The sequence below is a fragment of the Mastigoproctus giganteus genome, chromosome 9 (assembly GCF_048544385.1).
Source record: "Mastigoproctus giganteus isolate SK-2022 chromosome 9, ASM4854438v1, whole genome shotgun sequence".
NCBI lineage: Eukaryota > Metazoa > Arthropoda > Arachnida > Uropygi > Thelyphonidae > Mastigoproctus > Mastigoproctus giganteus.
In genome coordinates, this window is record NC_143583.1 from 213778857 (window position 1) to 213799110 (window position 20254).

The window sequence follows — 20254 nt, forward strand, 5'->3', positions numbered from 1 at the left end:
TAATTGAGATCTATAAGGCTCTGTAGGGGAAAGAAATATGAATGAAAATGAAGTGTTCACAGTTATAAATGAAACTGGAATTAGGGGAGAGAAATTCAAATTAATGGGCAAAGACATTTAGAGTGGATTAGCTAGTTTTGCTTCAGCCAGCAAGTTTTCATTACTAGAATAAGTTAACTCTTTGGGTAGTTGAATCTGAAAGCATATGGAAATTCAAGGGTCAGCTGGATAGGTGCCTATGGAAGGAGGAAACCAAAGTCAATTTATTTTATTTTATTTTATTTTATTCATTTATTTTTTTGGATGATGCAGCAAAAGCCTGAGAAGTCTTTTGGTACTGTTGCTTTTGATACTTGCTTTTGAAAGGCTTTTGATACTGTTGCACATGGAAGACTGCTGCACAAAGTGGAGCAGTGTGGCATTGGAGGCAAATTGCTGCTATGGATAAAGGGATGGTTGAGGGGGAGAAGACAGAGAGTGGTAATCAATGGACACTGCTCATCGTGGACTAATATTATTAGTGGAGTCCCTCAGGGTTCAGTGTTGGGTCCATTGTTGTTTTCTGTATTTATAAATGATATTGATGATGGTATATCAAGCTTAATGTCCAAGTTTGCAGATGATACAAAGGTTGGCAGGGTTGTTAAGGACACTACTGATGCTATGCTGCTGCAACAGGATCTGGAAAGGTTGAGCAGATGGGCTGAGAAGTGGCAAATGAAGTTTAACATTGACAAATGTAAAGTACTACATATGGGAAACAGTAACCCCAGAGCAATGTATCAACTCTGTGGTACTACACTGACAGTGGTAGAGAATGAAAAGGACCTGGGGGTAATTGTACAGGCAAATATGAAGTTTTCTGAGCAGTGCAGATGGGCTGCAAGAGTAGCTCATTGTGTCTTATCAATGATATACAGGAATTTTTCTAGCAGGGATAAGGAGGTGATTATTCCCTTGTGATTATTCCCTTGTATAATGGTCAGGTCACACCTTGAGTACTGTATACAGGTCTGGAGGCCTCATTTCAAGAAGGATGTAGAGCTGCTGGAAAAAGTACAGAGAAGGGCAACAAGGTTAGTGAACAGAACGAAGGGTTGCTCTTACGAAGAAAGGCTTAAGTTTTGCAAATTACAGTGTCTGGAGACTAGGCACCGGCGAGGTGATCTGATAGAGGTGTACAAAGCCTTGAATGGTTTGAGCATGCTCAATGCCGATGGGATTCTTCCTCTTGCTCAGAATAATCACCTGAGAGGACATAAATTCAAATTGAGGAAAGATAGATGTAGGATAGATGTGCGGAAATTTGCCTTTAGCCAGCGGGTAGTTGGTTGGTGGAACAGACTTCCATCCCTTGTTGTGGAAGTTGATAGCCTAAATAAATTTAAGGCTCAGCTGGACAGGTATTTCGAACGAATGGAGGTGTGAAATGGGAGTGGGTTTTTTTTTTTTTTTTTTTTTTTTTGGCTGATGCTGCATAAGCTTGCTTTCTTGCATCATATGCCTCTGCTAATGCTAAGTCCTTGCACCAATAATTAATACAGCAGTAAAATCAGTTACGACTTCTGATGTGTTTTTTATTTTCTATTTTTTAATACCAGTGCACTCATCTGAAGCCGATGAATATAAATCAAACTCAGAAGAATTTTTGTCCAGACAACTAGCTAAATAGCCATCAATACCTTAAATTGATGAGTAATCATTCTATGCGATAAACAGACATTTAAAAACAGTTTCTTATTATTGGGACAGATAACACTGGTTACATCTATGACACAATCTTTTATAAATTCAGAATTTTTAGAATCACACCTTCGGTTATAAGAATCAATTTTGAATGTCTTTGCGATTCAAAATTGATTCTTAAAACCAAAGATGTGATTCTAATAAACGATGAAAGTGCAGTGCATTTTATTGATTTGAATCGGTTCTTTGAAATTTGATTCCATAAAGCGGCAGATTCTAATAACCAGTGATCTCTATAACCGGCACTTATTGTATTACGATTGTGAATATTCTTAAAAAGCCATAATCAATATTCTCAAAGCCATCACCTAATCTGCTGCTGAGAAGGCTCTGCAGTTGAATATAGACTGAGCTAAAAGAAACAAAGTACTCTCTGGCAGTGAATTTATAAAAGATTGTGTGATAGATGTTATTTGGTTTTCAGGAGCATTAGCAACTAAGGCCATATTGTTCCGGGAATGCGGTGGTCATTCCCTGACCTTTCCACATCCTCCGTATTTGGTGGTGACGGGCTCGAACCCCGGTCTAATCAAGAAGCGTGTACTACGCACTGCTGCTCCTTCCCACCTGGCTACGGAGACGTCTGTGTGTGATAGATGTAACCAGTGTTATCTGTCCCAATAATAAGAAATTGTTTTTAAAGAAACTGGGCTTTTTTGTTTGTACAATCTATTATAAACAGGTAGGAAGCTATCTTATTGAACTTGCAATAATACCAATAGCTGGAATTCTGTGTTTTCTCACATTATTGAATATTATGGTGAAATGTGTTTCCCCTTCATTGAAATCTTCAATCATATAAAAAAAAAAAAAAAAATTTCAGAATTTGCTCTTCATTCCAATATCTAAACCGCATAAACTTTTTATGGAGTAAAAAGTTTCACGTATCGTGTTAGTTCCCATTTGTGCATGCTGTGTGCTTTGTTACTGATTGATACTTCTCTTTTTTTACTGTTTTAAATTTAATTACCCCCAAAAAAAAAAAAAATGTCAGTGAACAGAAAGAGTGAATTTGAGTTGGAATGAAGTTTCTGTAACTTGCATTAGCAACTGTTTCAAAAAATGTGGATTAAGTATTCATGATGGTCAACTAAGTCACAATGCTAATCACACTGAAAAGCCTAAAGACAGGCAAACAGGATTTTTTAATGATTGGGTGGACATGGATGGTGATCTATAAGATACTATAGCTTTAACAGATGAATAAATTGCCCAGTCTGTTACTGATAATTTTGCCAAGGAGGAGGAAAATTAGGACGAATCCGAACGAATTCCATTTACAAAATGACAAAATTGTGATGCTATAGCCATCCTGAGGAGAGCATTGGAAGAAACTGGTGCAAGTGATTGTGAATATAGACTGTTATACAATATTGAAAAATCTATAAAGACTTTGTAATGATGATTTAAAGCAATCTAAAATAAGTGACTACTGTATTTTAAATTATAATCATATTACAAAGTGTTAAGCTTAATTAATATGCATATTAATTAAGCTATGTACGTAAGTATAGATTTATTTTTATTTTGCTATCCTGTATATAATATTCATCTGATTTTCACGTAACATTTATTTGGTAATAAAGTGTAATTTCGTGCTTTATTCTTTATTTTTATAGCCTGTGGTTAATCAATTTTTGCTTATTAGAATTGCCATTTATTAGAGTCGAAATTCAATTTACCAAATATGATCACTATAGCTGGCGCTTACTGTATTTCTTCTTCTTCTTCTTCTTCTTGGTCCTTAGCTGGCAGCTGGGGGAGGCGGTTGGCCACACAACCAGTATGCTGCTGTAGGTGCCGCAGGGTTTCGGACTTGCTCTGTGATGTTCTTCCATACTTTACGATCCATGGCATCAGTCCTGGCCTGGTTAAGGTCGAGACGTCGGCTCTTCAGGTCATTTTCCATTTGCTTGGCCCACGTTTTCCTAGGCGCGGTCCGTTGGATGCTCCATTGGGTGGGTTGTTGTCTCCAAAGGAGTGTGGATTGTATTCTGTTCGTGCCCATTCTACGTACGTGGCCAAACCATCTAAGCCTTCGCTTCTGGATTTGGTCAGCAATGGTTGGTTGCTGTTGGCATCTGGTGCGGATGTATCATTAGTGATGCGGTCACGAAGTGAGATGCCCAAAATCTGCCGCAGGCATCGCATTTGGAATACCTCAAGTTTGTTTAAATCTAGCTTGAGACAAATCCATGTTTCTGATCCGTAAAGGAGAATGGGCAGGATCAAAGTCCGGAAGAGTCGGATTTTAGTCTTTGAGGAAATGTTGGTCCTCTTCCACAGACACCATTTGAGCGAGGCGAACGCAGTGGCCGCCTGTCCAATTCTGCTGTGGATTTCCATGGTGAATGCAACTTTCTTCTCCTGGACCAGCGACCCAAGGTATTTAAAGTCCTGCACTTGCTCAATCTGGATGCCTTCGAGATAGATGGTGGCTTGCGACCCATCTGTTGTCAGGGCCTTTGTCTTATCAGCATTGATCTTCAAACCGTATGGCCGGGCAATGCGGGCAATGTCATAGAGGATGTCCGTGGCTTCAGAGTCATTACCAGCAAAGATAGCACTATCATCGGCAAACATCAGGTCAGTCACATAACGATCCTTGTCATATTGTATGCCCCGTCTGTTTCTGAATGCTTGCCTCATAATGGCGTCGACCACGATGTTGAAAAGCAACGGGGAGGCTTCATTCCCTTGGCAGACTCCAGTTTGGATGGTAAATTCCTCAGATAAATCATTCTGGATGCGCACCTGGCTGGTTAAACCGTTGTATGCAGTTTGGAGGAGTGTGATGACTTTTCGAGGTACATGTTTGACCTCTAGTAGTTTCCATAAGGCAGGCCGATGGACACAGTCGAAAGCAGACTTAAAGTGAATGAAAACAATGATGGTTCGCTGTCCACACCGGATCCTCTCCTCCATCAGCTGATGGATGGCAAAGATTTGATCACAGCATCCTCGCCCGGGTCTAAATCCCGCCTGCTCTTCTCGACTGGTTTGCTCGCGATGTTTTTGCAGCCTTGACTGGATGATCTTCATAAAGACCTTTCCGATGATGGAAAGAAGGCTGATGCCACGGTAGTTCTTGCAATCCCGGTTATCACCTTTCTTGTGGATCAGTACGATAATGGCTTTCCTCCATGTTAGCGGAATTTGTTCAGTGCACCAGATGGTTTTGAGGAGTGAGTGTAGTTGGCAAAGCAGTACATCTCCCCCGGCTTTGATCGCTTCTGTGGTGACTTAGTCCACTCCTGGTGCCCTGCCATTCTTTAGGGATTGTATGGCTGCTTTTACTTCTTCTACTGTAGGCTCAACATCGACCATGGAGACTTCAGGGGGATCGATTGATAGTGCGGCTTCTGGCGGTCCCTGAGGTGGGTCGTGATTATACAATGCTTTGAAGAATTCACTCTACCGTTGCAGGCGTTCGGACGGTGATCGCACGAAGGTCCCATCAGCATTTTTGATGTTGTCACTAGTCAATTTGGTCTTTCCACTCAGACATCTGAGGGTGCGGTAGAGAGTGCGGTACTCGTTCTTGGATGCCGCCACTTCAAGATCGTCTGCCACTTGGTTCCAGTATGCTTCTCTTTCCGCTGTCATCCTCTGTCGGACTTCTCGGTTTAGCTGCCGGTACCGTTCAAAGTCAACCAACTTTGCCTGTTTCCGTTTGTCCATGAGGTCGAGGCACTCGTCTGATATCCATGGTTGCGTTCGACGTCGGGCAGGTGGACATAGGGGCTTGGCACATTCCAGGATGGCATCAGAGATCTGCTTTTCTTCTTCATTTATATCCTCGGGCACGGCTAGCATCTCGAAGCAGTTGGATAGGGCGATCTGATATGTCCCTTTGTTGGCAGCATTCATTAGCTGCCTCCAGTCCAGCTTGGCTGACCGAGATGACCTTTTTGCATGCCGTAATTTGAGCTGCACGTTAGCCCGGATGAGGTAGTGATCAGATCTGCAATCAGGTCCCCTCATGGCACGAACGTCCATAAGTGATGAGCGAAATCGGGCGTTGATCAGAATGTAGTCCAGGATTGCTGAGTCCTTGTCAGATGGATTTCGCCATGTAAGTTTATGTTTTTGAGGGTGCTGGAAATGGCTGTTTCCGATGATCAGGTTGTTAGATGCGGCAAAGGACAACAAACGTAGTCCGTTGTCATTGATCTTCCCATGGCCAAACTTGCCCATTGTTGTTTCCCAACCAGATCTGTCCACGCTGTATTTAAAAACATATTTGGTTTGGAAACGAATAACTGAAAAGATTGAAATATAATTCAGATACTACCTGAAATGTTTCAGGAAATCCATTTTCCTTTGATGACAAGCAAATAAAATTTACAGAGATTTAACTTTTTCTTTTAATAAAATTATTTTTCTTGAAAACATTAATCTGTTTACTCATGTGTGTTAATCAGATATATTTTTTTTAATATTAGAGATCATTAATTTAATCCTATATTGAATATGTGAAAAAATATCCAAGATCAGGCATGTGGTTCACTTTGTATGCCATTCGGTTTTTTTGGGATAAAAAGTAAGAAATAGCTGAAATTTGTGGAACATAATTTTATTCTTTATTTTAACAATATACTGACAATACAGTATATCTTTAAAGCTATGTTTTTTACTGATAAGGGATAAGAATTTTCTGGTGACTCAGTAGTGAAAAGGTATTAATCTTTTTTTTTTTTTTTTTTGTTAGTTCTTTTAAAAACTGATAATTCAAGTATGAGATGAGATGAAAAACAATACAATTTTATAGCACCTACTGCAATGCAATCATTAAAATGAATATTTATTTAGTATTACTACAGAGATTGACAATATTGCTAATGAAACTGATAACAACAGCAACTACTGGAGTTCATACTGTTCAGACCCATAGAAGTAAACAACTCTGACTTTTTATTTTGTAATGGCTGTATACTGCCAAGGATGAACTGTTTCCTGGTTGAATCAGTTACTAATGCTGTTGGAAGCATAATTATGTAGCATTAGCAGTTTGATCAATTCATTTTGATTGAGATCAGAGATAATTTCTTATTTGATTTAATTTGAATCTGATATAATTGGCTTGGTCTAAAGTAAATACAAGGGGAAGTTGAAAAGTTCCTAGCCTCTCATAGAAGGAATGCTGTAAAGTTGTGAAAATCCGTTTTTTCAACAGTCTCCCCCCCCTCAAAGTCAACACACTTTGGGGGAGACACTGCACTGTCCACCCATGTCAACTGGCTGTACTTCCTTAGATTTTGTCTCTCTCTCTCTTAACTAATAGCATAACCTCTCCTCCCTTCCTATCTTGTCTATCCTTTCTGTAACATTGTACTCCCCAAATTCCAATTCTGCATTCTTTATATCTGTGGGACACCATGTCTCTGATATCCCAACAATATCTGCCTTTGATGTTTTGACAAACACCTCAAATTCATTAAATTTATTTACTAAACTCCTACCATTGGTGTACAAGCAAGTATACATACACTTGTTCTAATTCTTAGCTACCATAACACAGCCCATGTATTTACTTGTTCCGTGATGACTCCCAGCAGTCGCTGAAATCCCCAGCACACTGTTTTCTAGGTTGCTGCTCTCTCTGATAGAAAAAAAAGAACATTTTCAATTCCTTTTGTTGTCAGGAAATCCACTGTGTAAAATTGTACAGGATAGGATAATGTAGCTTATCCAGTAAGATTTGCAAATGATATAACACTGATATGTGATACAGAAGGGGGATTGTGAATTTTCTTGAGAAGACTCAAGGAAAGTTGTAAAGAATATGAGATGAGATTAAATTTTGATAAGCCTAAAATTATAATGGTCAGAAGGGATAAAAAAGGAAATACAGTACTAATATTCTGGCAGTCTGCTAAAAATAATGATAGGCATAGTTAGGAAATTAGAACTAGAATTGTAATGGATAAAATAGCATTTGAGAAGCAGATATTTATGGTGAGAATGGATACAAAAGGGGAAAACTTTCTTAAATGGAGCAACATGTTTTATGGAGCTAAAATATGGGAAATGGGGATATTGGGAGGGGGGAGGTAAAAGAAAACTGGTGTGATAAAGGTTATTAAAGAAAAAGACAAAAAAAAAAAAAAAAAAAAGTGAATTTAGCATGTACGATAGTTTATTAAGGGACGTAATTGAAGGGAAGGTGATCAACAAGAGGCCTAGAATAAAAAAGGAGAAATGGAGATGTGAATGAATACTGGCTTTCCTCAACCTGCCACATGGTAGAGAGCATATGATGATGACTGTTTGAGGACTGGTTGTTCTAGTGATGGAAGAAGTAAATGATTCTAAGAATGTTTCTTCGTTTGTTTACTAATGTATCTTGATAAGCATCACTTTCTTTTAAACTTAAGAGAGTTTGTGATATAAAAATATGCCATTTCTATCACGAAGAATTATAGATAATGCTTTAAATAAAGAATGCACTCATCATACTGACAGTCTTTAGTGTTATCTGTCTGCTTTACTGCTATTACACACTTGCCTACCAGGAATAATTGTAAATAAGAAAGATATACCATTTACAATTAAAATGTATACAAAAATACATAAAAATACTTATTTTTATAATTGTATTGTAAATATCAACAAAAATGCAACTCTGTTGTAAGCAGTTTTGTTCCTAAAAGTCAGAATAGTTCGTAATGTGTACAAGAAAAGTATAATTATGACACTGCTAATGACTGTGTTCATACCAATGCTTTAGAATACTAGAGTTTAACTAGAGTTTATCTAGATAAACAGACAGATATAATGGAGCAATATGTGCTAGCCTGTGTAAGCTAAACATAGATTATGTTTATAATTTTGTAACCTAATCTTGTCAGCAATAAAGAAGGAAAAATACTTGAATATTAATTCTACCAGGCATTAAGTATTATCTAAATGTTATTTGCTATATACCAGTTAAATCCTGGTGTATTTTCAAAAAAAAAAAAGAATAATTTGGATAAAAAAAAAGAAAAAACTCATTTTCTAACATTAAAATCTTTTATAAAATAAATTAAGGAGGAAATTGAGACTTTTCCTACATAAATGCCTTGTATCTTGCAAACTATTTTGCACAACTTCAGAAGGATCTAATATTCCAGGAAGTCAAGTCTTGCATGGAGAGAAGAGAAAAAAATCTTGTTTATATTGAAGATATCAAGATATGGAGCATTTGCATTTGTGGTAAATGTAATTGAAAGTGAAACTGTACACAGGCATTTCAATGATACAATTACTCCTCAATAAAACTTGTGTCAGAAACTGAATCAAAAAAGTTAGTGGCTGTAATCAGTATTGAATTAATGTATTCTATCAATGTACTTATCACAATTCTGTGTGCATCTTGTCAGATCCTCTATATTACAAATTTATTGTAACCTGGTTTTCATTAAAATGTTAAAGATTTTACAAAAACTCAAAGGAAGTCTCTTATGTATACTTAACTCTTAATTAATAGAAATAACTCCAATATGCGTTACTTCTAATATGCTAAACAATATTTCAAAGGTTTTTTGTAAAAAAAAAAAATGCTGTATATATAATTATTTTATTTACTTTATTTGTTACTTTAATTTTATTAAAGTTGGAATACTGTTTTGATAAGTTTGAATCATTCAATTATTCCTTCACTTCTCTGGTCCTAACTATCTTAAATCTCCTTAAAGCTAACAACCTTCCTTCATACGTATTTCCTGAAAATTACAGTCTACAGAAGTTCAAGTCCAATATCAACAAATACCTTCTTTCGTCTTCTCAACCTCCATGGTACCAAGTACTATACGTTCTAATATTTCTCGTGTTTGGGGTTTACAAAAAAAAAAAAAAAAAACCTCCGATAATTTATAAAGAATAGGAGATAAACACCAACCATGTGAATGAATCTAGAAATCAATAGAGAAATATTTATGAACTCTTTATGAACTCTTTTCTTACTTTTGCAGATAAAAGCAAGTATGCAGCTTTAAATTTAGTAGATTTATTTTTTGTAACTTGATCTGGTGATATACATCAACAGTTACATGCTATAGTAGCCTATATAAGTAGGGTAGATACCGATATACACTCGGTGATCACTGAATTATGACTACCCCATCCATAATGGACTATACTGCATAGCTCACAGTATAAAAAGCCAAACAGCTTCTTAAACTAGAGAAGTGGTAATTTGCAACTATATGCGCAAGTCAAAGTAGCAGTTATGAGTAGTAGTAAAGAAGTAGTAAGGTATTTCCAATATGGAAACTGGAATAGTGGCATTTCCATATTGGAAATGCCCCTTCTTGCCAGTTGCTCAAGGCCCATTGTGATTAAGATGTACAAAGAACAGTGTTGAATGGATCAAGCTACTGCCAGCCAACAGAACTTAAAGTGGTGAGTGAAGGGTGCAGCACATTGTACAGGCTCAATGGCAGGTAACTGCAACAGTTGGCATTGCAATATATATCCCAAATGATGATGCACTACACACTCAGACATATGAGGATCCACAACAGACAACCCAAGAGACACCCTCTCCTTACCACAGATCATCATCAACGGAAAATGCTGTGGTGTCAACAACATGCTGGTTGGACACTGGAGAACTGGAAACTCGTGTGCTGGTCGGATGAGTCCAAACCCGGTGCAACATGCTGACAGACACCCTCATGTGGCAAAAGCAACACATGTCCATGAACCCATAGTACATATGGCCCACTCTCCAGGCAGGTGGCAGGGGTTGCTTAATATGGGCATGTTTTGACAGAACAGTTGATGTCGGGCTTGCACTGTGCATGAGTAGTTCAAGGAACATAATAAAGATATCACCCATCTTGACTGGCCTCCAAATTCACCTGACCTCAATCCAATTGAACACCTGTGGAATGTTTTAGAACAGGCCCAACACAGTATTATATAGGTGGTTATAATTTAGTGATCATTGATTTTATGCAAAAGCTGAAGGAATATGCAAGATAACCTAATTAAATATTTATCTGATGAGATCAAGGTTATGTATATAGTGATGCACAGAACCCTAGCGAAACCTGGAATGTTTCAATAACTTTTTGAAACAATTTATTTCATTATATCACTATATAGTATGAATCAGAGCTGTAATACTCAATATGTTCTACGTTGGTAATAATATTAGTAAATTGATAAGAGGAGTTTACCTCAATATAGTACGTGGAACACTTCCGTATGATACCCTCCAGAAATTAAAACGGAAAAAACGAAAAAATCGACAACTTACCGGTACATTAAAGTAATTTTTTTATTTATATTATTTATATTTTACTTTAATGTACCGGTAAGTTGTCGATTTTTTCGTTTTTTCCGTTTTAATTTCTGGAGGGTATCATACGGAAGTGTTCCACGTACTATATTGAGGTAAACTCCTCTTATCAATTTACTAATATTATATCACTATATAAAATGGAGAGGTAAAAAATAATAGAAATAAAAAAATAATAAATAATTTTTGCAAAATGGTTGTAAGCTGTTTACAGTCTGTAAAAAAGTTTAAAATCTGATTAGATCCCCTGGGCAGGGGTTGAAGTTTGGTGTGTACTTGGATTGGCATATTAAGCTTATTAGTGAACTGTTGTCAGATTATTTAGAAAATTGAGAAAAATGAGTTTCTATCAGTTTTATTCCCCACAACCATTATTTTTTAGCTTATAAAAATTTGTTCTGGTATCCCACTTACAATGATTACAATGTAAAGTAGACATGCTAGTCAACTTCACAATGAAGTAGGCATCTGGATGTATACTATTGCACTGTGAAGCAGATATACAAAGCAGGACACTATATGTAGTAAACTTGATTTTAGCAAATATATATTTTGCTTTACACAGTGCAGTGTCATATTTAATTACCAATAAAAAAGATTTGTTATCATTAGATATCTATGAAATCAGTTTCAGGTTTTATTTTGGCACTATATGTGCTTCTCTCCACCAAAACTTAGGATGATGAGGTGGACATACTGAGTGAGGTTCAGGGAAACAGTTCTGTTATCATTGACATTTTGCAAGTTTCTAGAACACTGATCATATCTTGTCATAGTGTACCAGCATGTATAGTATGCCAGTTCCTATGACTGACACACACACACACACACACAGTTTTTATTGATGAATTCAGGTTCAAATTCCGTTAGAGAAATGGCCTCTTAAGTCTGGCTGAACTCAGGTGGTGAGAATAGTTTCAGTCCACAAAGATGAAAATTAGCTCATGAACACACACACACACACACACACACACACACACACACACACACACACACACACACACACACACACACACACACACACACACACACAGTAGACTGGACTGCTTTGCTTCTTTTAATTCTTTGTTTTGCTTCTTTGTTTCTTTTGGTATGCTACAGACAATAAAAGTGTTAATGATTATTTTGCATGAGAGTATGCATGTGTGGAGAAGTGAAAAAAATGAAAGGCTGTGATGTTCTGACATTCATTCAATAAGTTTACCTCAGCTATTGGTGGTGTAAACGCAATTTTCCCATAAGAGAAGTGTACATTCATGTTACTGATTATGCATAAAAAAGATAATGGGTTGAGTTACTCTCTTATCAAAATCTGCATGAGATTTCTATTTCTGATGGAGACATAGTGAACATGGTTTGATGTTCACTATATCTCCATGTTGACCGGGCGCATAGTTTCTGGGACCTCAAGTGGCTGGAAAGTCTTTGGATTGGATCCTCTGGCAACAATAGCATGAACAGAGACAGGGGAGTTAGGCTTCACCACCTACTTTTTGAGGCGGTGGTTTTTGCCAGAGATAAACGTTTTAGTTTTCCACGTCCCCAGACCACTTCCAGTTCTGGTACATGTGAAAGGAATACCGAGTATGTGACTGGTCATCCACGTGTGCCGTGAACCTGGTATTTAAGGATGTGTCGCTTAAGTTTCATTATTGCTGAGGAAGGAGGCAGACACCTCTGAAAGCTTCAATAGTGTTTTTATCGCTTTTAAATTTATATTTTAATGCATTTTAACTTATTTACTTATTTTATTTTTGTTGTAAACTAGTTTTTTGTAAATAATCAAATTTTTGTAAATTTTTGCAAATATTATTTTAGTCTTTTGTATCATTTTATTTTAATTTACTATTAAATCAGTTTTAAACGGTTGGCATATCTGTTTAAATTTGTGGCATGGTTTGATGTGTAAATTTTTCTGGTATATATACCCTTATTGCAACTGCTTCAATAAAATCTGTCAGACTAGAATGTTATTTTTAACTAAAATGGCTGCTCCCCCATGGGTTATTATATGGGTTATTGTTTTCTGCAGCAGCATGTTTGAGAGGCAACCAGAGAGGGTAATACTCTTGATCTGGTTATCAGCAGTGATTATTCGAGTATTAAGAATTTGCAGATAAAGGAATCACAAGATGGCAGTGATCACGTGTACTGATCTGGGATTTACTTAAAGCTATAATTACCATCGGGGGTAAAGGGAAGGGTTTTTGCTTCCGTAAAGGTGACTACAGTGGCCTCAGACAGTTTTTAAATTCTGTACAGAATTTAAATAGAAAATTCTAAGTGAGAAAATTCTAAATTTAAATAGAAAATTCTAAGTGGGAAGATTTCAAGGAATTAATCGTGGGAAACTACTAGGCTTTTCATGCCGATTAAGAAATACTGTTCAAGATTTAGGCCTAAATAGTTGCCAAATAAACTAATGAACTTGTGGCAGAAAAGAAAAATGCACTGGATACATATAAATTATCAGGCAACACAGAATCCTAGGGCAGATATAAGCTAGTTGGTAATAAAATCACAAATAAGATTAGGCAGGCAAAGGCAGATTACCAGAAATCTTTGGCAAAGGATGCTAACAAAAACAGCAATGACTTCTTTACTTATATAAACTCTAAAAGGAAGAGGAAGAATCAGATTAGTCCACTTGATTTCGATGGTTCCACTGTTGATGATCCTGCTCAGATAGCTAACAAACAATGAGTATTTTGCAATACAGTCACACAAGAGGAGTTATTAAGGGAGGAAAATGCCAAAAGTTTATCAAACTGTAACAGGGTTCTTAATGATTTTGTAATAACCGAGAGCAAAGTGGAGGAGAAATTGTTGAAGTTAAACATAAGAAAGGCTCCTGGGGTGGATTGGATCTATCCAGTTATATTAAAGGAGGTAGCGAAGGAACTAAGCAAACCCCTAGCCATAATTATGAGAGCATTCTTGTACTCAGGGGAAGTCCCCATGGATGGGAGATGTGTAAATGTATCCCCAATTCAAAAAGGGGGGATCGACGGGTGACATGAGTAATTACAGACCAGTTAGTTTATCTTCTGTTCCAGGTAAAATAATGGAGTCACTGGTTAAAGATGCATTGCAGGATCATCTATACAAGACTGCAGCAATAATTCAGACACAGCATGGGTTTGTTAAGGGAAAGTCTTGTCTGACAAATCTGATTGGATACTATAATGTGGTTACAAAGGAACTGGATGCAAAAAATAATTTTGATATAATATACTTGGATTTCAGGAAAGTTTTTGACACTGTTGTGCATGGAAGACTACTGTACAAATTGAGCAGAATGGTATTAAGGGTAAGTTGCTACAATGGATTAAAGGGTGATTGAGGGGGAGAAGACAGAAGGTAGTAATCAATGGATGCTGCTCTTCGTGGACTAATGTTATTAGTGGAGTTCCACAGGGTTCAGTGTTCGGCCGACTGTTGTTTTGTATACTTATCAATGATATTGATGAAGGTATATCAGGCTTAGTGTCAAAGTTTACAGATGATACAAAGGTTGGCAGGGTTGTTAATGACACTAATGGCAGTGTGCTACTACAGCAGGATCTTGGGCAGATGGGCTGAGAAGTGGAAAGTGTATTTTAACATTGACAAATGCAAAGTACTGCATATAGGTAGAAGTAACCCCAGAGGAACGTACTAACTGTGTGGTACTACACTTAGAATGGTAAAAAAAAATGAAAAAGATCTGGGAGTAATTGTGCAGTCAGATATGAAGTTTTCTGAGCAATGCAGAGAGGCTGCCAGAGCAGGTCATGGGGTTGTGTCAATAATATACAGGAATTTTGCTAGCAGGGAAAAAAGGAGGTGATTATCCCTTTGTATAAGGCAATGGTCAGACCACATCTCGAGTAATGTGTACAGGTCTGGAGGCCTCATTTTAGAAAGGATGCAGATTGGCTTGAGCATGTACAGAGAAGGGCAACAACATGATTGGTGAGGGGAAAAAAGGGGTCATCTTACCAAGAGTGGCTTAAGTTCTGCAAATTTTAGCGGCTGGAGACTAGGCACCTGCGAGGTGATCTGATTGAGGTGTATAAAGCCTTGAATGGGCTGATGCTGACTCTCCAACCGTATGTTACTGAATTCTGATGGGATTCTTCCACTTGCTCAGATTACAAACCTAAGGGGGCATAAATTCAAACTGTGGAAAGATAGTTGTAGGATAGATGTGTGGAAGTTTGCTTTTAGCCAGCTGAAACAAACTTCAATCTGTCATTATAGAAGTTGAAAGCTTAAATATATTGAATTGAAAATGATGACAGACATTTGGAGTGAGTGATGGGGGAAATGAGAAAGGGTTTTTTTTTTTCCCCTTTTGCTGATGCTATATAAGCTTGCTTTCTTGCATAATGTGCCTTTGCTAATGCTACTGTACTCTTATGTGCGTTTGTCTTTTTTTGTAAAGAAGGACTTCACAATGTCCATTACATGAATGGAAAATGTTTCAAGAATAACCTTCTGTTGCTGACCTCACTTTCCTATTTGTTTAGTGAGGTGAGTCTCCTCAGATTGATACTTTATTACTATGGCTTGTGGAGGGGGGGGGGGGGACAATAAGGCTTGCTTGGTAGTACTGCTTCAGTACTAGAAGTGATTGGGCAAAAAATTAACCAGAGATTTGACCTGTAGAGAGAAGACTCACATGATGGAATGAAATGTTCTATTTTTGTTAATACCAAATTAAAATTTGTGGCTGTTTATACATAGGTTATTTTATTTTTGGACAGTGACTGTATCATCCTTCTTGCTTCTCAGCATTGTATTTGTTTCCATTTTATACTTCTGAATTGCTTTTTCTTATTTCAATCTAACACAGCACATTGTTTTAATTATCTGATTTCTGATTGTTTTTGTATGTAGGACTGCACAGTAACATTGATTGAAGAGTCGTTATATTTAAAAAAAAAAAAAAAAAATTTTAAATTTTTGTCTGCATTTCACAGATATAGGTGTTCCTCTACACAGTATTTGTGAACTGGCAAAACTTTGGCATTTATAACACTGGAAAGGGCGGAGGGGGATGCATCAAATATGAGGATCAAGGTTTGTCAGTAGGACAGTTAGTATTAGTATTAATAATGACCATATGGTAGAAAGAAGCCTAAGGCTTATGGTGCACCAGCCAAAAAAAATAAATTAAAAATAAAATAAATAATAATAAGAGAAAAGGACAACCTATGCATTTCCCTCCTCCAGTAGATAACTAAAAGTGGACCTCTGAATTTCCCCAACCTGTCAGTCTCTACCACTCATGTAGGTAACCTATTCCAGTTCCATTCTCTCTGATGCTGACTCTCTAAATGTATGTTACTCCTTGTGCTTCCTAGTTTGTTTGTTTTTTTGCTATTTCTTCCTCAAATACATTCAAAAATAACTTTTTAGAAGTTCTGAGATGATGAGGTCTCAGCTAATTTAGGCGTAATATTGCCACTGCATTTTTTTTTTTTTTTTTTTTGCTTGCTCTGAACATGTGGGTTTCTCTATTTAAGTTTCTAGTCCTGTCACAATGACTAAAAATGGTTTTCCTTTAGTTATATATGAAGTTTTAACATAGTGTGCTGCTTGCTGAATTTTAGATGCATTTAAATTAATTAAAAATCAGATGTTTCTTAATCACTAAGGGATAACCATGATTGGTTAAAAGGCTTTGGCAAATGAGAATGTAACAAGACTGGACCAGGTTATAGAAGGGTCTAAGTCAAATGAGTTCTGCTATCCATTGGGGAATGACCTAGTGATCCACATTTAAGGAACTACAGTGGACAGCTGATTAACTGTGGTTGCTTATACAGAGCAAGGTCTGCCAAAATTAAAGGCAGAATACAGAAAACCATTAACAAAAGCTAAGGATAAAATTTCCCGGCAATGGAAGGTTACCGACATACAAAAGAAAGAGAGAGTACAGAAAAGAACAAAACTTCAATGTACTCCAATGCTGATTGAGAAATCAAAAGACTATTAGAATAAGCTTCTACTCTTCTGTCACAGGAGAAGAAATTAGCTACTCAACACAATAAAACTAGAAGACACATTATAGGGTAGAGAATTTTACTACAAGGCCTAAATTTCTTCTAATGGAATATGCATACTAGCAATAATTAACCAGAGGGAAGAGTATGCAAGCCATGCAAGCCAACAGTTAAGATATCATTAGAAACAAGTAACATAAGTATGGTATGATCAATTTTATAAATATACTGTAGACATGTTTTAGGGAGATGACATGTAATCATTCTTTTCAATTAGGGTCCATAATTCTGATGCTATTTTAAGGAGTCCTTATGTGCTGTGATGTAATGACTAGATCGTAGATATAGTTTAGCTTAAATTAATTAAAAATCAGATGTTTCTTAATCCCTAAGGGATAACCATCATTGGTTAAAAGGCTTTGGCAACTATGAGGCGAGTGCTGAAAAATTAAGCTAAGCTATATCTACGATCTGGGCCATAATTCTTTATGGAATCTTAGGGGATAATAAAGGGGATTAGTAAACTCTCTAGTTTACAGCACTATATTATATTTTAAAAGCCCAAAATGATTGCACAGTGTATAACCAAAAGGCATTATAGACTATAACAAAATAAATTCACTTTAAGTTGTAAACAAGTTCTGGAAAATCCAGCCAATAATGTAAAATAAACCAGTACACTAATTAATTTTTTAAACCTATTATAACAAAAAATAACACTTAAATTAACATCCAATTTCAATGCAGACTTCTAAGAATTTGTAATATCATTAGTAAAGGAGCAGCAGTTATTTCAATGCCTGCATTGAAATAATTAATTAATAAACAAGACAGGAACACAGAATGCAAAGAAGCAGTTACTATCCAATTAATTACAGTATCATCTTACCAGGATTAGAAAGTGGAGTGAAATATATATGTTCTTCTGTTTTTAATCTCTCTTGAAATGATTTGTATGCAGCTTTAGAAAACTGGGTCACATACCACTGGTCACCAACAAAATACTCTTGGTCTAACAGATGAAGTCCATCTAAAAAAAAAAACATTGAACTGTTTTACCTTTATCTCAAATAGCAATTCAGAATGGACAAGTTTCATTAGAGATAAAATTAATATATCATTTGTACTTTTATCATATGAGACACGATATGCCCAAGGCAATTATTAAAATTGCATTCAAAGAAGGATAATTTGGAAGGAACACAGACCATTCATAAAGTTGATATTTTGACTAGAAAGGAAGTAAAATCAAACTAGATTTAAGTGTCATGTGCTATTGATACAAATATTCTTAAGACTGTCTATCAAATAGTCTGTGATCCTAATGTGGCTTTCCTTTACATGTGAAGCTGTCTGAAGTGGAAGGGGGGGGGGAAACCACGAACACACAAATCAAAGCAATGATGATCAGCATTATGTTTTCAGAAAACCCAAGGACATTTTCTTTTCAATTTATCAACATAGATCACCACTGATCCATCACCTTAACTGAAGATCAGATAATAATAATGGTGTAAAATTTGGTACAAATTCTAAGATTGATATTAACAAAAAATAAAATTATTTTTTTAAATAAATTATTTTAAAAAAATGATTTTTAGGTTTCATTAAATAAATGGAAAACTAAAAATCATTTAATTTTATTTAATTGTCCACAAATAAAATGTAAAGAAAATATCTCAAATCCCTTAGCAATCAAAATAAAAAACTTTCTGAATGAACACCTCACTGGTAACATTTATGTCAGCAACTTATTATTAGTTGATTATAATTAGTTAATTTTAATGGCTTACTGCTTTTAGCTGGGTGTATAAATCTCATGGGGAGGCAACCTCCAGCTGATGGGATGGAAATGTAGGCTGCCCTATATTCAGGACAACGATGTCTCTACAACAATTACATGTAAATTTGCAAATAATTCACTTTGACAATAAAGGAAATCGATCACAACGGCGCCAGACTGATAAATTAGCTGCCACATGGGACTTGAGGGATGAATGGGTTGCAATTCTACCTACAGTCTATAATGCTAATGAAAATGTAACAGTAGATGAGCAACTGGTACCTTTTAGAGGCCATTGCCCATTTAGGCAGTATATAGCCAAAAAGTCAGCCAAATATGGAATCAAGATTGACTTTATGCGATTCTGTAAATGCTTATGCATATAACATGCAAGTATACCTTGGAAAAAAAGAAAAAAAAAAGGGTGAACCTCCAGAAAAAGGCCAAGGTAACAGTTTTGTGCTATGATCTTATGGTCTAAAAGGGCAAAACGTAATGTGTGATAAGTGTTTTACATCTTACGAACTGGGGCAGATGCTATTGAAGATAAATATCACCATGCTTGGCACTATTCGAAAAAACAAGCCTGAACTGCCAAATAAATTGGTCTGCAACAGGAAGAAAGTCCTTTCTTCAAACTAATGAGTACCTTCCACCATGATTCCGGTGTGTGTTCTAAAGATTATAAAAAGCTGTTTATGATTTTAAATTACAATAAAACCAAAGGTGCTGTAGATACTTTAGACAAGTCGGTTATAATATATACATGCAGACGACAAACTAAAAGATGGCCAATGTCTATCTTTTATAATATCATGGACATTTCTGCTTACAATACTATGTTCTGTGGTGCAAAGTAAATCCAACCTGGAATGCTGGCAAACTTACAAAATATTGACTATTTCTTGAAGAACTGGGTAATTCTTTGATCGCTCCCTCACTGTAAGAAAGAAAACACCTTCCTTGAAGTATTCCTGCTGCTGAAATGGTTAGAAGGGCACAACCAGCACTGCCAAAGCAAGGGAACAGCCAACCACAAATAAGCATAAAAGATGTAATTTTTGTACCTCTTCAAAGGACAACAAAATCAATATACTATGTTGTAACTGTTCAAAATACGTATGTAAATCTCATGTATATTACTACTGCCAAGACCGTAAAAAACTAAATGTATGATATAACTACTATGTTTTTCAGATGTACGTAACAATTGTTTATCCAATACTACCGTTCATAAACAAACTTTTGGTCAATAAATGCTACATATATTTTTATTTCTCTTATTATTTAGTAAACACATTACTGCCATATTAATTTAACACCAATAAAATGACATCCATAGATGCTCAGATAATATATTGACCTGAACACAATAAGTAACCAAAATGCGAACACAATAGGAGGGTAAATGCTGCAATGTTAGTTCCGTATTCTAAAATGTAATTA

At 36.2% G+C, this 20254-nt stretch overlaps 1 protein-coding gene across 1 annotated transcript in view; it reads right to left on the reverse strand.

Moving 5' to 3' along the window:
* The window catches only part of Cc2d2a (Coiled-coil and C2 domain containing 2A), a 422612-nt gene that overhangs the window by 292959 nt on the left and 109399 nt on the right, over positions 1–20254 (reverse strand). The window contains exon 9 of the mRNA XM_090380928.1: positions 17915–18055. Within this exon, the coding sequence (XP_090237054.1) occupies positions 17915–18055 (141 nt within the window). The remainder of the gene's footprint in view (positions 1–17914; positions 18056–20254) is intronic.